At 53.5% G+C, this 18,080-nt stretch overlaps 7 protein-coding genes across 7 annotated transcripts; 5 read left to right on the forward strand and 2 right to left on the reverse strand.

Moving 5' to 3' along the window:
* Window positions 1–3,637: 3,637 nt before the first annotated feature.
* Window positions 3,638–4,141, forward strand: CLUP02_02619 (uncharacterized protein; the record flags this gene model as incomplete). Its single annotated transcript, XM_049281649.1, has 2 exons — window positions 3,638–3,669; window positions 3,961–4,141. 2 exons carry the CDS (start codon window positions 3,638–3,640, stop codon window positions 4,139–4,141), a joined length of 213 nt encoding a protein of 70 aa, XP_049138792.1.
* Window positions 4,142–4,349: 208 nt separating this feature from the next.
* CLUP02_02620 (heavy-metal-associated domain-containing protein) lies at window positions 4,350–6,263 on the reverse strand (the record flags this gene model as incomplete). The annotated part of the gene is made up of 4 exons (XM_049281650.1): window positions 4,350–4,882; window positions 5,140–5,217; window positions 5,600–5,729; window positions 6,156–6,263. The coding sequence occupies 4 exons, from the start codon at window positions 6,261–6,263 to the stop codon at window positions 4,350–4,352; spliced, it is 849 nt and encodes a 282-aa protein (XP_049138793.1).
* An 869-nt stretch (window positions 6,264–7,132) lies between these two features.
* CLUP02_02621 (50S ribosomal protein L13) lies at window positions 7,133–7,779 on the forward strand (the record flags this gene model as incomplete). The annotated part of the gene is made up of 2 exons (XM_049281651.1): window positions 7,133–7,153; window positions 7,261–7,779. The coding sequence occupies 2 exons, from the start codon at window positions 7,133–7,135 to the stop codon at window positions 7,777–7,779; spliced, it is 540 nt and encodes a 179-aa protein (XP_049138794.1).
* Window positions 7,780–9,004: 1,225 nt separating this feature from the next.
* Window positions 9,005–9,907, reverse strand: CLUP02_02622 (uricase; the record flags this gene model as incomplete). Its single annotated transcript, XM_049281652.1, has 1 exon — window positions 9,005–9,907. The coding sequence occupies one exon, from the start codon at window positions 9,905–9,907 to the stop codon at window positions 9,005–9,007; it is 903 nt and encodes a 300-aa protein (XP_049138795.1).
* A 144-nt stretch (window positions 9,908–10,051) lies between these two features.
* CLUP02_02623 (uncharacterized protein) lies at window positions 10,052–11,862 on the forward strand (the record flags this gene model as incomplete). Its single annotated transcript, XM_049281653.1, has 10 exons — window positions 10,052–10,085; window positions 10,162–10,331; window positions 10,381–10,406; window positions 10,496–10,671; window positions 10,746–10,767; window positions 10,822–10,964; window positions 11,023–11,080; window positions 11,237–11,350; window positions 11,464–11,688; window positions 11,742–11,862. The coding sequence occupies 10 exons, from the start codon at window positions 10,052–10,054 to the stop codon at window positions 11,860–11,862; spliced, it is 1,089 nt and encodes a 362-aa protein (XP_049138796.1).
* Window positions 11,863–12,050: 188 nt separating this feature from the next.
* On the forward strand, window positions 12,051–13,576 carry CLUP02_02624 (uncharacterized protein; the record flags this gene model as incomplete). The annotated part of the gene is made up of 6 exons (XM_049281654.1): window positions 12,051–12,132; window positions 12,212–12,262; window positions 12,697–12,760; window positions 12,818–13,024; window positions 13,083–13,207; window positions 13,287–13,576. The coding sequence occupies 6 exons, from the start codon at window positions 12,051–12,053 to the stop codon at window positions 13,574–13,576; spliced, it is 819 nt and encodes a 272-aa protein (XP_049138797.1).
* A 115-nt stretch (window positions 13,577–13,691) lies between these two features.
* Window positions 13,692–17,956, forward strand: CLUP02_02625 (uncharacterized protein; the record flags this gene model as incomplete). The annotated part of the gene is made up of 3 exons (XM_049281655.1): window positions 13,692–14,641; window positions 14,702–16,148; window positions 16,205–17,956. 3 exons carry the CDS (start codon window positions 13,692–13,694, stop codon window positions 17,954–17,956), a joined length of 4,149 nt encoding a protein of 1,382 aa, XP_049138798.1.
* Window positions 17,957–18,080: the final 124 nt, after the last annotated feature.

The following is an 18,080-nucleotide window of genomic DNA, read 5'->3' on the forward strand; positions in this document are numbered from 1 at the left end:
GTGCTTCTCTTAGCCCCTACTACTGTACAGTAGGTACTCCGTAGTGAACCGTGACTGTAACCCGCAGCTTGCAGCTGTATCACGCCTCGTGGCTGAATATGGAGATGCTGCAGAGGTGATTGCAACTGCAAGGCCGTCCGATCTCGTTCAGTCACCGGGGGTTTTCTTCTTAGTTGCTTTTGCGAACCCAGAGAAGAGGTTGAAAAGTGGATGAGGTGTAAGTGCTTGCAGGCCGCCATACTGGAAATGGTCTGCCAAACCAGTCCACTGGAGCTGGGAGAAATGACGTTGAACTGTTTAAAATAGCATCTTCCGAAAGTGCCATTCTTTGCAGAGTGCATATGGGATAAGTTAAGCGCCGGTGATATTTTTCTGATTGGGCTGACCCGGTGAACTGGCAACGTTGGCCGCCTCGGTGCGGGTGACATGTCGCCAGTTGGGCAGCCCGACCCGTCCGGACGTTTCCAACCAAAGTTTCTCCGTCCGTCAGATGGGTGCTTCATCCTTCATCAACCAAAGCCCAGGTCGAGCGGATGGGCGTCCGTGAAATTGATCAGCCCAGATCGAACCAAGGTGCCGCTATGAAGGAGGCGTGTAGGTCATATATCTGAGCACTAGGCGGTCGTTGTGGTATCACAATAGGTTGAACTCTGGAGATGGTGGGCTGTCTTTGGTCGACGAGGATCGGCAATGGAAACCGAAGGTTGGTGGTACAGAATCTAGAGACCCCTCAGCCCAAGTCAAGACATCTGCGAGACTGCGGCGCGGACACGTAGGTTCGGCAGTCCAGGCTGTAGGTATTGGTACCAGTCTAGGACGATGTTCCTGCATGGGGAGCTGCATCCCACAGGACTGGAATTTGCACAAGATGGAGGAGTGAGGTACCGCTCGGTTGATTCTGGCATATCATGAGGCCATCGTGGTGTGACGGGCTGTGTGAAGTCTCTCGCCAGTAGATTGGCCGGATGGCGGGGTTTGGCTCGAAGGAGGAGAAGAGGCCGCCAAGGAAAGGAATAGGTTCGTCGGCAGGTTCTTCTCTATTGCCCTTTATGGCGTCTCGTCTGGGGCATCGCTCATCCCATCCAGTCCTGGTTAGGATTTAGACAACCTTATCTGCAGCGGGTCCACAAGTGGTTCTAGCCGTCCATAGGACCGTCACTGACTGGCGAAGGCACTGGCGTCAGTATCGGCAGTCGTGTCTGTGCAGTTGTCCAGAGTCGATGCTTAGCCTAGGTTAAATTCGCAATAGTTGATATCGTAAGATTTGTCGGATTAACAGGGAGGGAGAGAGTGCGTGTGAAAGAGAGTCGAGTCATCGCGAGGTTGAGGGATCAGGGCTACTCAGCAAGGACCAGGATGCGTCGAGGGGAGACTTGGCTTCAGCCGTCAACCTCTACATACAGTAGGTAGGGTCTAGGCATCCGATACTTGAAGGCTCAACAAGCTCAGCCACACGTCGTTGACGTTTGACTAAGAAAGTAGCGTACCTGCCTCGCCTGTGTCCCGTCGGAAGCCACTGCCATCTTAACCCAGCATCCATGCCAGGCGTTCCTTCCTCCCGCCCATCAAAAAGAGGCACGTTGTCCAAGTACGTATCTTGCCAAGAGGAACGTGATCTTGTCGAGGTCGTCCTGGGGAAGGAACAGATAATCTAAGGCAGGTTCTTTACAATCGAGAGTCAAGTCCAGAATCTACTCAAATCTCGCTCTCTCTCCTTCCAATACCTAAGGTACCTAGAAATGATGTAAGACAGCAGGGACAACTTACAAGCAACGGCAAGCACGAGCCAGGACCCACGCAACTTCTTCCAAAAAGAACGAAAAAAGAACAAAATGTGGCCTCGCTAGAATGACTTGCATCGCCAGTGACAAGAAGATCCCTTCTCAGGGCAACCCAAAGACCGAAGCCGAAAAGATGCTTTCCAAGGAACCCCCCAACTACGCACCGCCCTATCGTTATTAGACAGCAAGGTACTCCGGACATCACTGCGTAAGGTACTTCGTACCCGTGGGCCGTAGGGTACGGAAAGACACCGTGACACCCAGCAAAACCATCTCCAACTCTAATTATCCCTGCCAGTCCCAAGTCTCAAGAGTCTGCGAAACTCGCTTGTCCTTCAGGCTGTTTTGGAAGTCCCGTGCTGGCGTCCCCACTGACGTGCTGTCTACCTCATGTGTAAGGGGCGCACGCTCTTCTTCTTCTCTATCCGTACCTACCTTACACTATCGTGACGTGCCTGGCTATCATACCAAGTCATGGTAGGGTAGGTATCTGTACGGAGTAGTAGGTACGGATAGGTATAGATTCGTTCGTACTCGAAGGATCAACACACACACCTGCCAAGGTACCTTGATCTGGGTAAAGGCAGTTTCTGCTGTAACGTTGGCGCAGCTAGGGCAATGTCACTCTCCACATACCTTTGGGTGTGGAACGACTTGCGACTCTGCCCAGACCACCAGCCACTTCGCCGCATGAACCAGACGTCAAGCCTGTGAACTTCACCTTGTTTTACCACGCAGCATCCGGCCGGGTTTGAGGGGTTCCCTCAGTCATCGAGCCGTAGGCCATGCGTCTCCCGTCTGCTGGGCTACCAAGTAGTCTTCTGTCTAGGCGCCAACTGTCTAGGTCTGCCCCTCGCTCTTGATACGCAATAATTCGCCTCAACCACATCTCGTCTTGGCCCCAAGGTAAGCCAAGGTGACTCGACACGATGCACTCAACACACGGACAGGACCGCGCCATGGATCGCAGACAGTGGCACCCATAACGCTCCGCTCCGAGTTGCTGCTCGCTCGCCCGTCAACCTTCCACTCCCCTTTTTTGCCTTCTCTTCCCAAGTGTCACAAGTCTGGGCATCCCTTTGAACGGATGAATCCACCCGTGACGCGGCAAGATCTACGTTGTCCCCGTCGTTCAATGCGAACCTCCGCGGTCCGAAGCCCGCAAATGCAAATCTCGAGAGGGAGCTCCGGCAGGCACTTGTCATGTTCACCACCAAACATTGCCCACGGGTCGAGACTCAGCTGTTCCTCGACTCTTGTTTCCTGAATCAGCCTCCTCGTCAAACACGTTTGCATCATAAACGTCGATACACTTTGGCGCAGTGGCTTCTTTGTGGCTCTCAAGCAGCCCAACTGACTTAACCTTCTGTCATTATCAGCCTAGACATGTCGTCAACGAACACTTCAACTCCCCTGCCGCCTCCACCCCGTATCTTTGGGGCTGCCTTACTCGATCTGCAATCTGCACGTAAAGAGTACAGACCACCGCTTCTCGCATCCGATTTCGAGCTTGCCTACCACCTACCTAAGCTAGTTTCAAACTCGGCCATCTTCTCCACCCATCGACCCCTTTGCACGTATATGTCGGTCACTTCAAGTTCCCACTGGCACTGCAGCATCAGCCTCCTTGTGTAATGCCATCTGCGTACACGCCCTTACTACGGATAGTGGGCCTTATCACGGCAAGGCGGTCCCGGCGCCCCTGCGATCCAGCAAAATAAGGTAGCGCCTCTGGTCCCTGTTCAACTACAACGCGTATTCGTCTCATCTACCACCTGTCACCTACGCTCCGCCTCCTTCCGGTCTTCGATCGGTGGGGGGAATCTCCCGGAACCGTCGTCAGTGTTTCTTCTAACATGATCTGCATCAAGCCCGACGCTGAAGCCAGGTCTGTTGGTCTCCTCCTCTGGCATAGGCCTCTCTCTCCGTTCCCAGGGAACAGAGGCTCCATCTCTTTTGCTGGCCCCGCTGTCCCATCTGTCCCATCGTCCAGAGACGATCAAGAACTCGGCGGAAAATTCTGACCGAGACAAGCCTTGGGAAGCTTGGCATACAGAGGTTAACTTACACGAGCCTGTGACAACGGATGGAAACCCGCAACCTTACCGAGACCCCAGAGTCCAAGGTAAGTGCCCCCATCCCGCAACTCCAGGTCCGCGAATCTGTCTACCTAACCGAGAGTCCTTGAACCTCATCCTTGGGGTGGGCAGTATGCCAAGGCATTGGAGAGGCTCAGCCTCAGTGTCAAACCCGACCATGGTGCGGTTCTTTGGACTCCTCACACCATAACCACAACAACCCCTGGCATCTTGCCTGTCAGTGTTCTGGAAGCCGTGGCCATCGACCTTGACCTGAGGTAGCAGATGCAGTCCAAAAATCTACGTTCATCGCAAAAATCGTACGATATTGTTTATGGTGGCTGCCACTCCACGTGTGGCTATTGGTGATCATCATAAAGCCTATCCGGCTCATCGACCGAGCTTCCCTGGCAAGAAACACATTGAAAATCTCTCGTTGATTTCATGATCATTCTTTATACATCATCTGATGGCTTCCCGCAAAGTCTACCTACAGCATACCCTTCTCAACCTCGTCCTTTCTCTCCTCCCACAGCGTCTTGCCGGTGCATGAACAGACCGTCTTATCATTGTCCCACACGCCGGCACTCCTGGCAATCACGCCGACTAACGTGTCTGGGTCATTTTTCAACGCCCCTGCAGACTCATCTTGTCTCGAGACGACCATGGCATGGCCAATAACTTCCCAGATTTGAAAGGGTTTGTCGAGATAGGCGCTGCCTCTGCCATCCTTGTCGACGTTGAAGACACCCAAGAAGCCCTTGGCGGCGGCGGCGTCTTGACTGCCTCCCGACCAGACAGGGCCCGTCGATGATGCGCCCTCTGCCAGGTTACCGTACTCACGGATTGTAGCTCGGTATGGCCCGGGGGCAACGCCGCGTAGCGTCATGTCGATCAGAGTTGTAGTCGGGGAGACCTGCACCATTCTAGCCAGGCCCCTGACCTCTCGGTCTCGCTGCTCATTCGACTTTGAAGGCGCATCATCTGCATGGTAAAAAGACTCGAGGATGCTCACAGCCGCGCCTAAGGGACGTGGTGAGTCAGCGGTCAGATGAAGTCCGGTGTTCCCAGGTGAGCGAGTTTAAACGACGACGATGGAAACCCAAAACTTGACCCCATCTGCCGACACCAGTGCCGGTGTGACAAGACAAGTTGGGTGGTATCAGGAAACAACTTAATGTCCGCCAAGGGGTTACAGGAAATGCGGACAGAAAAGTTGGACTTGGACGACAAGAGCACAAAAGCCAAAGGAGAGAAAGAAGAGACTTCAGTTGACCTACTGTTTGATCCTCCCGAGCCTCGCAGGATGGCGTCCCTCCCCGTGGCTTGGATGGCGTCAACAATTGTTGATGGTGCGGCTGCAAAACGTCGCCAAGAGTGTTAGCGGCAGGTACATTCTTTTCTTTTTTCCAAACGGTAAGGCGTTCAATTTTTTGAGTCTATCCATCCCCCATGACAGGTTTGTAAGGCAGCGAATACAATCTTGAGAGGATCACCGCGATGGCGCTGTCAAACCGGCAAGCTTGGGACGCCTCAAAGCATCGTGTATGTGGGACGCGCAACAGCAAAACCCATGTGGGTGTAAGACAGGGAAGGGGGCGTGTGTGTGTGTGTTTGTGTGTGTGTGTGGATGGAGGAGGGATCAACAGCCATGAGCCGCAAGAAGGATGAAAGTGAAAAAGGGAAAAGAAAAGAAGAGGGAAAAAAAGCTTTCAGAGTTTGCGGCAGAAGACGACGTACCTGTGCCCTCGACAGAAAGCAATTGGTCCTTGAGATTGGCCTCGACCTTGGTGATACCCCCGAGCTTGTACAACGAGTCTGAAACGTCCTTGACGCAGCTGTCACATGTCATGGGTACGGCGAAAACGGTCTAGTGTTGGATTTTCAGACGTTTCATTAGCCATTTGATTCAGTTGAGCAATGTCACCCCCATTGCTGTATTGTAGATTCGGGTATACTTGAACAGGTGGAAAAAGGCAATGGGTAGTAAATGGGCAAAGGATGAAGCCCGTGTATGTGCGTGCGGAAGAGGAATGGACCCTCATACGCACATGTCCCTCTACCCGGATTGCGTGCGTCTCGACGGGACGGTACTGACGAACGACGGAGCGAGCGAGCGAGAATGAAGGAACAAGACTTTGTCGCCTCGGCCAGGTCCCGTGTCCGTGACGGAGACTTGAGGGGCGGGTGGACTGCCTGACTGACTGACTGGACTTGCCGGGCAAAGCGGAAAGAGAGGACCAGACTGGAGAACAGGCATAGAGGGAAAGAGAGAGAAACGGTATTGAGAACTCACCTGAAAAGGATATGAGACGGTCATGGTGAAGGGTCGTCTGCTTGGCTGCAGCGGGCTTCGTAGCAGAGAGCGGTAGTTGTGGATGAAGTCGGGGAGGCAGTAGAGCATGCTCTGTCCTTGTAGGACCCTTTGTTGTTTGTGCTGTTGTTGAGATGAGAAAAAAGTGAGGTCAGGTTGTTAAACTCCGGTGGTTTCCCGTTCCTAAAATAAAGAGAGAGAGATGTGGATGGAGTTTGTCGTTCTCGGGGAAAAAAGAGCCCCAGGGAATGTTGGTGTGTCGCGGGTTTACTTTGTGACCATCCCACTTTGACAAAATGCCGGAAGCTTTCAAGTGGTATTGCTCATAGATATGGTTATGATGCTGTTGAATTGCGTACCAACAACCTATGGGATGACCGTGCCGGCATATGCGGGTTTAATACCCATGGTCCATCGTGGAGTAAAGTTGTCTGTGAATATGGGCTTGCTTTGAAATCGTGCTGCTGCCCCTCCTCTCCCACTCGCGGCCAGCGGACAGCGAGCACGGCGCAATTGGATCGCATCGCCTCATTGCTTTCCGTCGTCTTCTGCCCCGCCATGGGAACGCTCGGGCCAGTTTTTGGAGAGCATCGGCCCCAAAGTCGGCGCTCGGTCTCTGCAGCTGGCAGCAGCCTCATCAGCTGGCACCAGCTGGTAGCTTGAAAGCAGCTTTCGTTCCCTACCAGGTAAGCTGATGGGATCTTATCATTATCATCACGTGAGAACGCTCCCGGCTCCAAAATTTTGGGAGAAGCTCAGGGTTAGGCTATTGAATGGAGATCGCCAACGACGCCCAAGAACGCGTGACGACTACATTCCTTTTCCGAGATCCGACGACGACGCTTTATCGCTGGCTTGCCCGCTGCAAGGACTGTCCCATTGACCGATTCGGTCCGCGAATACCAGAAACGAGCGTCAACGTCGGCTGAGGCGGCCGGCCCCAGAAAACACATTTCAAGATGTCGCAAACCATTGGCCTAGTAAGCTTTCCCCCTTTCACAGCCTCCCCAATCAAATATACCTCTCTCCATGCTCCCGAGAGCTATCGCAACGACCGTATAGCTGACCCAGTTGCTCAACTCTCCAGACGCGCCTCTCCTACTCCCGAGTATGGCACCAGATCTCCGCCTCGGCTCCCCACGAGATCCTCTCGACCCAGCCGGGCGTCACCCCGCCCTCGCTGGGCCGCCTGGCCAGCCGCATCGCCGTGCTGCTGATGGGCAAGCACAAGCCGACCTGGGACCCTTCGACGGACTGCGGCGACTACGTGGTGGTGACGGACTGCGCGGCGCTGCACGTGACGGGACGCAAGAAGTGGCAGAAGACGTACTACCGACACAACACCCGCCCCGGCAGCCTGCGACAGGTGACGATGGACGTGCTGATGGAGAAGCACGGCGGCGCCGAGGTGCTGCGTAAGGCGGTGAGCGGCATGCTGCCCAAGAATAGGCTGCGGGAGAAGAGGCTTGCGAGGCTCAAGGCTTTCGAGGGGGAGGCGCATCCGTATAAGCAGAATGTTATCCGGTTTGGGGATGTTCCTGTGGGAAAGACTGGGTGGGAGGAGCAGGTTAAGGCGATCCGGGAGGCGGATTCGCAGAGGATATGAGAGGGGTTTTGCTGTTGACTCTCCATAAGGTGCGACGGTTGTAAAGGGGTGATGGAGGGAGAAGGGGCGAGCGAGGTGTAAAGTAAAGCCGCCTTGAGTCGGCGTGTATATTCTGTACGAATACGGGCATTCTCAAAAACTTTGAAGTCAAATGACCCTCTACAATGTGGCGGTGTTTCTCATCGAGTGCTGGACTATGTCTGTCATTGATATGTTCTGGCTAGTGGGATTGGGATCTCTGCCTGACATGCGTAATGCGATCCCCTGGAAACTCCTGAGGCTTTCGAAAGACATCGTACCCGCTGGAACTGATGTCGAGAATGTTGCGAGCTGAGCATCGACAGTCTACGATGTCTCGATATAGGCGAGGGGAAGAGGAGTGCCGGTTGAAAAGGAGCAAGGAAGGTTAGGTGCGGTATCAGGGAACCTACTAATATCTTTTTATAGGCAGGCGCGTTTCTTCAAGGGTGCTAATAGCAGCAGTGTGAAGATGTGATCCATCAATTTTTTACCTACGTTCACGTTGCCTTTGATGTCAAATAGCAGTGTCTGGTATCACTCCTGAGCTCTGCTGCCGAGAGACACAAGTATTACTTGCTTATCCAATACTTTGAATACATACATCTGAGTTTGTAAGTTATTGTCACTTTTACAAATTATCTCCTGATTGGAGTCAATTGCCAAGTTTTTCTTAAGAATCGCAATACGTGTGAAAGCTTGAAGGTTACGCTGACGGCCTTTTACTATTGTTCAGCCTAAAGAAAAGAGGAAAACGCTCCTCACGACACCTGTCTCAATTGAATCTTAAAATCAAGCAGCAGTTCGAGTATATGTGTCATTTGCGGGACAGGTCGTAGAATGAGGAACACCATTGAGAAGCACCACGCCCTTTCTGGAAACCCGTACATGGTATCATGGGTGGCTTCATCAAAGCTCTCCGTCTTGCCCATGTTCTAAGATCAGTTCCAAAGCCAAACGACGGTATCACTCGAGTCACAGGAATTCTCTTCAGGACAACAAATTTGATGGGTTATCATATTCTTAGTCATTGCTCATTATTACTATAAAAGAACACCCGGCCAGGCTTGACCAGGTCATGGACGCCGGTAAATGCAAGTGGCGAATCTCACTGGATTCTCATAGGAAAGCATCTTCTCTCATCCTCAGTCTACAACCCCTTATCTCACTCACTCGACCCACAGGCCAACTCACCCAAAGCTCGCGCCTACAACTTGGCGGTTTCGGGCTTGCGGGCGACCTCGCACTTGATGAGGCCGTTGGGGCCAGACTGCGGCGCGTAGACCTCGGCGTCCTTGCCCGTGTTCTTGAGCCCCTTGTGCCAGCTGAGGTCGATCTCAAAGTAGTGCTTGTTGGGCAGGGAGTAGGTGGCGGTCAGGGTCTCGGGCACGGCGGCGAGGATCTGCTCGCACATCTTGTACATTGTGTTTTGCACGCTGGCGCTCTCGTCCTCGGCAAAGGTCTTCATGGTGATGTCGCGGGCGGCGCGCCACGCGGGGTCGAACTTGGGCACGGCGGCGCGGACGGCGGCCAGGTCCGGGAACTTCCAGGTCCAGGCGGCGTCGACGTCGGTGGACAGGATGCGGTCCCAGGTCTCGGGGAGGGTGGTGTACTCGTCGCGGACGAAGCCGTGGAAGGCGGAGCCGGTGGACTTTAGGACGGTGAGCTTCTGGATGGCGCTGGTGAGGGCGATGCCGTCCTTGCGGGAGATGCGGGCCTCGACGTTGCGGGTCTCCTCGCCGTCGCGGAAGAAGGAGTGCGGGTGCGGCTTGCCGTCGACGGTCATGCGGGTCCAGCGGTGCTGGATGATTTTGACGTTGGCTGTGTGGATGTGGGCGTAGGTCTCGAGGAAGTGGGCGCCGAGGATGGAGGCGAAGAGCTCCGGGGGGTTGACGGGGTTCTCCTTGGCCTTGATGTAGGTGGTGTTCTTGATGGAGTCGGTGGCGACGACGACGCTGTTGTCGGCGACTGTGTACGAGGTCTCGATCTCGCCCTCGAGGAGGCAGCAGACAGTCATCTCGGTGACGGTCTGGACGTTGCCGTTCTTCTCGACCTTGTAGACGCGGACGTTGTCCTTGCCGTAGCGGGCGGAGGCGAGGTAGGCTGCCATTGTGAATGTGTGTGTGTGTGTTCGTGTGTGGCTTTGCGAGGGTTGAGAATGGGGGGAAAGCGAACAAAATGTAGGGCGTTTGGGGTATCACGGATGAGATTGCTGGTATCGCAAAGACGAGATAAGATGAGATGTCGTTGTGAGATGAGGGTCGAGGATGAGAGCAAGGTGCTAAGTGGTTCAAGCTCAAGAGAGACCGCAAGCAAGCACTGATAAGGAGGTGGGTGTTGGTTGATGATGAGACAGAGGACAAGAGCAAGGTCACAAGAGAAGAGGCCAGAGGGGGGACGATAGGTTTTATATCAACATCCAAGAGAAGAAATTGGTTGAGGTTCTCGCTCTCAGATTAGCTTCGTTGGACGTCACCCACCACAGAGACAAGAGCCGGGCCGGAGATACACCAGCAAGCAGCACAGATAGCGTAGTCGCGTCTTGAATCGGCACGCAATGTTTGCGCTGTGCAAGCATGAAAGCTTCTGCTTGTGTTGGGTGCTGGGATGTACGTACTGTGTAAGGGTGGCCCCGCGGGTCGGGGGTAGGTAGGTAAGGGCCCAATGGCCTGGCCGAACTGGCCCGATCGCTTGATAGGGTCCGGCTGCCGTGGGGTAGAATGGTCTTATTGGAGCTGGGTGGATCCCCCGGAGCCCGCCGATGCCCTTTGGACGCTGGGCAGGCAAGTCGCCGCATGCAGCCGCTGTCTCCCTACGGCTGTCTGCGCCAGGGCGGGACCGACGAGAGACGCTCTGGGCCGTACATGCTATTTGGTAAGGCGAGGTACCTCAGCTCCGCGAAGCAAACGCCTCTAGCCTCTAGGGCTCTGAAAAAAAGAAGAAACAAGACGAGAGGCGGCAACTTCTGCCGTGACTACCTTAGCTACCGCAGGCGGTAGTTGATTTTGCACTTTTTCTTTCCAGGGTCCGTCTCTACGGGACCAATGAAGACTCGATGAGATCAAAGGATCTTACAGAGCCGCAGATGCTCGTGATGTATCTTGGCTGCTGGACCTCCAGTGGCCGGCTCCGCGCAAGGGTCAATATTTCATACAATGATGAAGAATGTACATGAACGCTTCACAACCAACATGGGAACACCAAGAAACCCACACATCATGCAAGCCGTTTCTCTCAAAGCCCGTCCCTGTGCCGCCGCTCTCCGACCTGATGTGAGGTCAAGGTGAAGTGAGATGAGATGAGATGAGGTGAGGTGAGGTGAGGGTTTGGCCAAGGACGGGCGCGCGAAGGAACCGGGGGCCCCGCCATTTCGGGATTGTGGATATTAGACCGAAAGGCCGAAGATGCAAATCCCGTAGTGGGTGACTGATTCTGACAGAATCATTTCTGTCCATTATGTTTGCTGTGTGGATGATGGGAACTCTTTGGCAGCTGTTGTCTCGATCCTCGGCGTTGGTTGCTATCTCCCGCCACCAGTACCTGCTACCAGCAAGTCTGCTTGACACGGATAGAGGTGGGTGTCTCCGAGGCATCGAATGACTGCGGATGGGGGAGCCGGCCGCGTTTCAGCATTGGTAGTGGCAGTTGATGCTGTGGCACAAGCAGCTTCAGACGACAAGGGATTTCCTCGGGACCGGGGGTAGGATGGTCCATGATGAGCGTTCATGAGCACCTTTTTTTTTCTCTATGCAATACACAAAAGGTACGGATATGGGCTCGCCCGGAGTTGAATGCCCGTCTTTTCAGGTTCCCTCGAATAGAAGCTGGTTCATCGATTGAAGCCATCGGCGACTGCACTTTACCTAACCACGATGAAGATCTTCAGCTCAAGTAACATGTACCATATCGGAGGATAGGCTGACGAAAATATGAGGCTGTCCAAGCTATCGTGATCTACCTTGGGCGATCATTCTTGTAGTTATTGGAGGTCGATGGTCGTTGATCGTTGAGCGTCAAGGTAGAACTGAGTGGTGCCAAGAGCTGCATCTGTATCTGTACAGATAATGGGGTCAAGGTTTCGTGCCTTATCTAGGGCTTATCGACAAGATGCCTACCTTATCCATGACGATGTACCCCTTCAGCAGACGTAACGCTAGAAGGTAGCTCGAAATAGAGACTGCTGCAGCTGACGGCAACGTCCCCATTGGCTTCTCAGGCAGTCCTCTTACCGTCTGAGCCAAGCATAACGAGGCATGGTGCCCTATCTGAGCAAGTATTTGTACTCGACATCTTCCAAGGTCACCAAAGGGGAGAGAGACGTGGTCCAAGCTTTCGGTGAGGGGTGAAGCGACCAGGAAGCGGGGCTACTAAAGGAAGGCTGCTTCCTTCCGCGTTACGGCGCATGCAGCAATAGCCCAGCAGCAGCAGAAGGAGCCGAAGGAGAAAGAGCGCACCGAGAGAGCAAGTAAGATTTCATCATCAGTTCTTTCCAGATCCTCGGACATAAATGCTTGAAGATAAGATAGACAGGCCGAAGCTAAGTCGTGTTGTACACGTGATCTCAAGTTGATTAACATCAGCATTGAAGATGGATGATGAATGAGGTAAAATGGACTTGGCTGTGTGCGTGCATGAACGAGGTCCGACTCCAACAATCTGAACCCGAACAATGGGCTTGGGGCTGCCAAATCCGTACACACTTGAGCTGGAAAGTACTTTCAAGAAACAGCCTACCTACCGTATCTTCATATTCCTACCTACCTACCTTGACAACCCCAAAGCCATACCTCAAGATTTCTCTTTTCTCTCACCTTTCTTCACCTTAATTTACCCCATCGTAGGGCAAGTAAGATACTTTCAAAGGCGAACTGACGCAGACGCTGCTTATCCCGTCCTGAGAGTCAGAGGTGCACTGGAGAGCTTCACCAGAGGAGAACCTCGCAACTTCGCTGCAGCTGTGGCCGTGGCACTGCACCACCCTGAGAAATCACCCCTGAACACCACCCACCTCAGACACCAGTATCAGCGCCTTCTGCGGTCCACAGGTGACATTGGCAGCAACCACACCTTTACAGCCCGCCCGCGACCATTCTCAACTGTTAACACCACTGAGCCACGCCCGCGACAGCAACCCATGCGCATCCAGGCCCACTCCTGAAGCTCTGAAGACCAGGCTCAGTTGGTATCCGGCGACCAAGTACGCACTGCGCAGTACCTACCTTACACAGTAGGTACTTCACCGTCAACTGTGGGCCGCGAACGAGCACTCGGCTGGAACGCCGCAGCACCACGCAACAGTCGAGACAACGACAACAGCGACGACTGCTTCCACCAGAACTAATCATCCATCACAGACAACCCAAGGGCACAGATATCTCGCCCGACCTCAAGCGACACTGTTATCGGGACCGTCTTCCACGGCTGGAACCTGCGAAAGATCCAAACGATCAACCCTTTCTGATGCGCCAATCGCATATCCTCAGCATTAGACTCACATCGCATCTCCACTCGGACTGACGTCCTGCCCTGCTCTTGGCGTGGCTCTGCGGGTGGCCGACCAACTTCGCCCATTTGCGCGCCCAACGGCCTGCGACTCGAACATTCACCTTCTCCTCCGTACCTCTCGCGCCATATTTCGACCGCCTTCAATTTGAACAATTGTCCGAACCTCGATTCGAAACTCGTTACCCACCTACCGCGACAGAGCCTCATTCAAGCGATCGACGACAGTCCTTTACTCCACGCAGACGAACCCCGACCACGAACACCGACCCCCTGACACCCCGATAACGAATTTCTAAAAACAGAGCAGTATTGAAATAACAGTCGCCCGAATGCCAGAACCTCCGGAGAAGCCCCGTAGCAAGGTGGTAACATAGAGAGGCATCGCCAAGATGCTGAGCGCCTCCGGACAGTCTCAAAAGGCACTCTCGCCTCAACAGTCGGCATCGAGCGCCAATACCCTCAATCCACGTCCGAGTTTCGAGCGCATAGAGAGCACCGGCGGCCTTCAGCCGCCATCCGCCTCTGTCAATGGATCGAGAAGTCTGGGCGCCTCGGGCGTCAGCTTCGGACCCCGAGGCTCTTCCCTCAACCCCTCCATCGCCCCTGGGAGCTTTAGTTCTGAGCTGCGCAGCCAGATGATGCCATCTCGCTCTGGCTCCCGAGGCGACATCTACAGCATCGATAAGGTCGACGAGGAAGATCCCGCCACGGCTGCAGAGCAGACCCTAGCTATTCTCAAGGAGCAGCTGAATCGAGAGATGAAGATCAAGGACGGAAGTGAGAACATGCTGGAAGCCTTAAACGCCAAGAAGGCAAAACAAACCAAGGAACAGAGGGCCAAGGTCGAAGCAGAGCTGAATGCCTCCAACCAGCGCATCAAGAATCTACGGCAGAAAATTACAGATGCCTCGAGATTCAAGGCGACTCCTACCACACCCACAAGACAAAGGACAAACGAGCCACTGTTCTCTTCTGCCAACAATGGCATGCGCTCACCTCCTAGCGCCTCTCGCAGTGGCGCGGGTTCAGACAATGAAGAGACGGCTGAGCAGTCACCGACCTTTCTCCTGGCTGAGTTGCTACAAGCCCTTGAGCAAGAGGGCATGCCGCCAGAGTACTATGTCAGTCGAGGAAACAGTCTAGTTGATCTGTTCAGGCGGCATCCAACTCTCAAGTATGACCTGGTATGGTCGGTATTCGGTCTTCGCATGCAAGTAATGCTGCTCAGTGAGGCCAGAGAAGTAGTGGCAGCTGGTTACCGAATGATTCGCTATGCCATCTCAGATGTGTCTTCTTTAAAGAAGATCCGCAGTCTGAATACTGACATCATTGTTGTGACGTGAGTTTGGCCATGTTTCTACATTTGACAAGACTGCGAGCCACAGCTAACAAACCGTAGATCTTTGATCAAAGACCGAAAAGCAGATCTGGAGCGTGAACAGGCCTTGAAGTTCGTCCGGGCCTTTTTGGATGTCAAGGATGGAGTCAAAGAGCTTTCACGCGCTGTTGTGAGGACTATAGCCGCTGTTGCAGAGCAGGCTGAAGATCGTCTACGCTCCATCTGCTTGGAAACACTTGCTGAGGTTATGCTTCGTGACCCGGCCCTGGCAGTCGCTTCTGGCGGCCTTTCACCGCTCTCTGAGGCTTTGATCGAAGGAACATATAAATCGCCCGAATCTCTTACGGCGTCTTATATGCAGATCTTGGATAACCCACAAAAGAGAATCTACTTGCGCTCCGGTTATGATCTGGAGGTTCTCTTCACGGCATTCACAGATATCATCCTCGCAAATGAGAGCCTACTGAAGCAGAACGCCAAGGCAATCACCAAGATCCTGAAGAGTTGGCCTGGGTTGATGATGCTGACTATGCATGACTCTCGAGCCATCAAGTCGCTGCTCACTAGCATGGTGCTTCCGCAAGCAACCATCCGAGAGACAGTAATCGATCTCATTTACCTTCTTCTCCGGATCAAGTCGCCCTCGTGGGCTTCTTCCTTCCTAGCTGGTCGCCGCCTAACGACATATGGACGGGTAGCTAGCCTCAAATCAGTTCCGAACCAGACGCCCTCGGCCAATGCTCTGCCCGTGGAGGAAGATAGTGGAGAGCAAAACTTCATGGATCACTACACTGCCCTGCTTCTGGCTACGTTTGTCAAAGCTGGTCTATTGGAAAACTTGCTCCAAGTTGCCAGGACCAGTGACCCTCAGCTCTCCAGAAAGACGTGTCTCCTGATTGGCGAGGTGCTGAAGCTGGCAAGCAGGCTCCTCCCCGCGACGTGGAGCAACGACTTACCTCTGCTTCCGGAGCTCTTCGCTGCGGCGACTCAGTTCAAAGACGACAACAGATTCGTTGCCTCGGGCATAGTTTATCAGATTAGCTCGGTGAGCAAGACGCTGTATAGGAGCACGCCGTCTATCGCGACTGCTGGAACTCTCCCCTCCAGCGACAACCTCGCAGACATGCACCGTAAAAGCAACGCCGGGATTGTGGTTCAAGAGGGCGCAATCCGGCAGCTTTTGGTGGAGTCTAATGTCCTGAACAGCTCCAACTACTTGAAATGGAACTGGGATGTTATCTCGCGAATCATCGAAGGGCCGCTTCAAGATGGAAAGCGACTAGACGAGGTCAACAGGGTGTCCAAGTTTATGAACAGGATCATGAGCTTCTACCGGCCTTTTAAGCACAGGTTTTCGGATCTTACAAGCAATAAGAATTCTCAAAAGTACGTCAGGGTCGGATGCACACTGATGCACACTCTGCTTCAGTCAAATGAGGGCTTTCAGTACTTGCAAGATCATAAGATGTTACGGCAGATAGCTGAGTGCCTCGCTCAATGTGACCCGGTAAGCAAAAAAACACATCCTTGGCAACCTCATCAAGACACTAACAAACAATGCAGAGCAGCGGATTGACATCCACTGATCCAATGTTCTCCCCTGGTCGCTTGCAAAGCACACTTTGCGCAGGATACTTCCCCATGCTTGGAGTCCTAAGTGGTGATCCCAGAGGCTTGGAGCTTCTACAACGCTGGAGAATGTTCAACATGATGTACCACATTCTCGGGCACAAGCAGCGCCCTGACTTGATCAAACTACTTCTCTCAAACTTTGACTACAGCATCCCGGGACACCCACGGGTGCTTATAGAACAGGCTCTTACGTCTGGAACGAGGGAGATTCGCATCACGGCGACGAACGCGCTGCGGAAGTACGCCACTCGACCATTCGATGCATCCCAACCATCCCACGGCAAGATCGACTGGAAGTGGGCCATCGAGAAGCTTTGCGACCAACTTTACGACCCCGAGGTAGAGGTCTGCCGAACCGCAGTTAAGATCCTCGAGAAGGCATGCAATAAGAAAGCATATCTGGAGTATGTCGTCCAGTGTCGTCCGACAATGGACCACTTGGGAGAGATCGGTGCTCCTCTCCTACTGCGGTTCCTGTCTTCGTCCATTGGCTACCACTACCTCGACGGCGTTGACTACATCAGCAATGAGATGGATGACTGGTTCCTCGGTCGAAACGACTCATACGTTGGTGTGATTGAAACCAGCCTGGCCAAAGCATTCCTAGAGAATCCAGAAGAGCACCAGAACCGCATCAACATGGTGGAAGAAGCTCAAGCAGATACCGAGCCAGAGAATCACATTCCACCGCACTTCTATCGCGAGCTTGCACGCACTCAGGAGGGATGCAAGTTACTGAGCGACAAGGGACACTTTGCTGAGTTTGCCAGCACGATCAAAGAATACGGCATGCAGTCGGAAGATCCCGAGCTCATGCTAAAGGTCAAGGCCTCCATGTGGGCTGTCGGCAACGTGGGATCAATGGAGCTCGGTGCCCCTTTTATCGAATCATGCGATGTTATCGAGGACATTGTCAAGATTGCTGAAGAACATGAGGTGATGAGTCTGCGTGGCACCGCCTTCTTCGTCCTGGGACTAGTGTCTCGATCCGCCCACGGTCTTGAGATCCTGTCAGAATGTGGATGGGATGCAAATCTTTCACCGCGAGGAGAGTCGATGGGATTCTGCATTCCCAATAACCTATCCAAATTCTTCTCGTTCAAACCCTGGAAGCACGCTATTGCCTCCAAGATTGCGTTGCCAGATACGCAAAAGACCTTTTTGACCCCGCCGCCACCAACAGAAGCGCGTCCGCCTCTAGAGAAGGAAGAGCTGCCGGCCTTCACCAACGAAGAGGCCATCAACCAACGCATCCTGGATCTCGTTGTCGATCTCGGCAACATGGTTCTGTACAAGCGGGCAATGGGTGAACTGATGCAGATCAGGCAGCACAAGGTGGCAGGCTTTAGATGTCCCAAAATGTTCAGGCGCGTCATGACGATGCTTGAATACAATCACTACCGCCTGCCTATTAGACGCATGGTTCTCGAGATGTTTGACAAAAACGTCCTCAGAAGAATTGTCTTTGACGAAGACAGCGATAGCGGGTCTGACGACGAAGATGTCCACGAGGATGAGGAAAACGCATCTTCGGGTGACGAAAATCGAACAGAGAGACAGCGTAGTATCTCAGACCCATCGGAACTGGAGAAAGAGACAGAGCCTCTGCCCAAGGCAGAGCGTTCGGACAGCATGAGCTCATTTGATACAGACAGCTCAGCTGACTCGACGGAGACAGCGTAAGGTTGTATGATCCGTTGCACTCATCGTCAAGAGATCACTTGGCATTTCAGCCGGAAAGTTATTAGTGGAATTCGAGAGGCATCATGATGAGGCGTTTTGTTTGTTGGTTTTTCTTGTACTATAA

Source organism: Colletotrichum lupini, chromosome 2, assembly GCF_023278565.1.
Source record: "Colletotrichum lupini chromosome 2, complete sequence".
Taxonomy (NCBI): Eukaryota; Fungi; Ascomycota; class Sordariomycetes; order Glomerellales; family Glomerellaceae; genus Colletotrichum; species Colletotrichum lupini.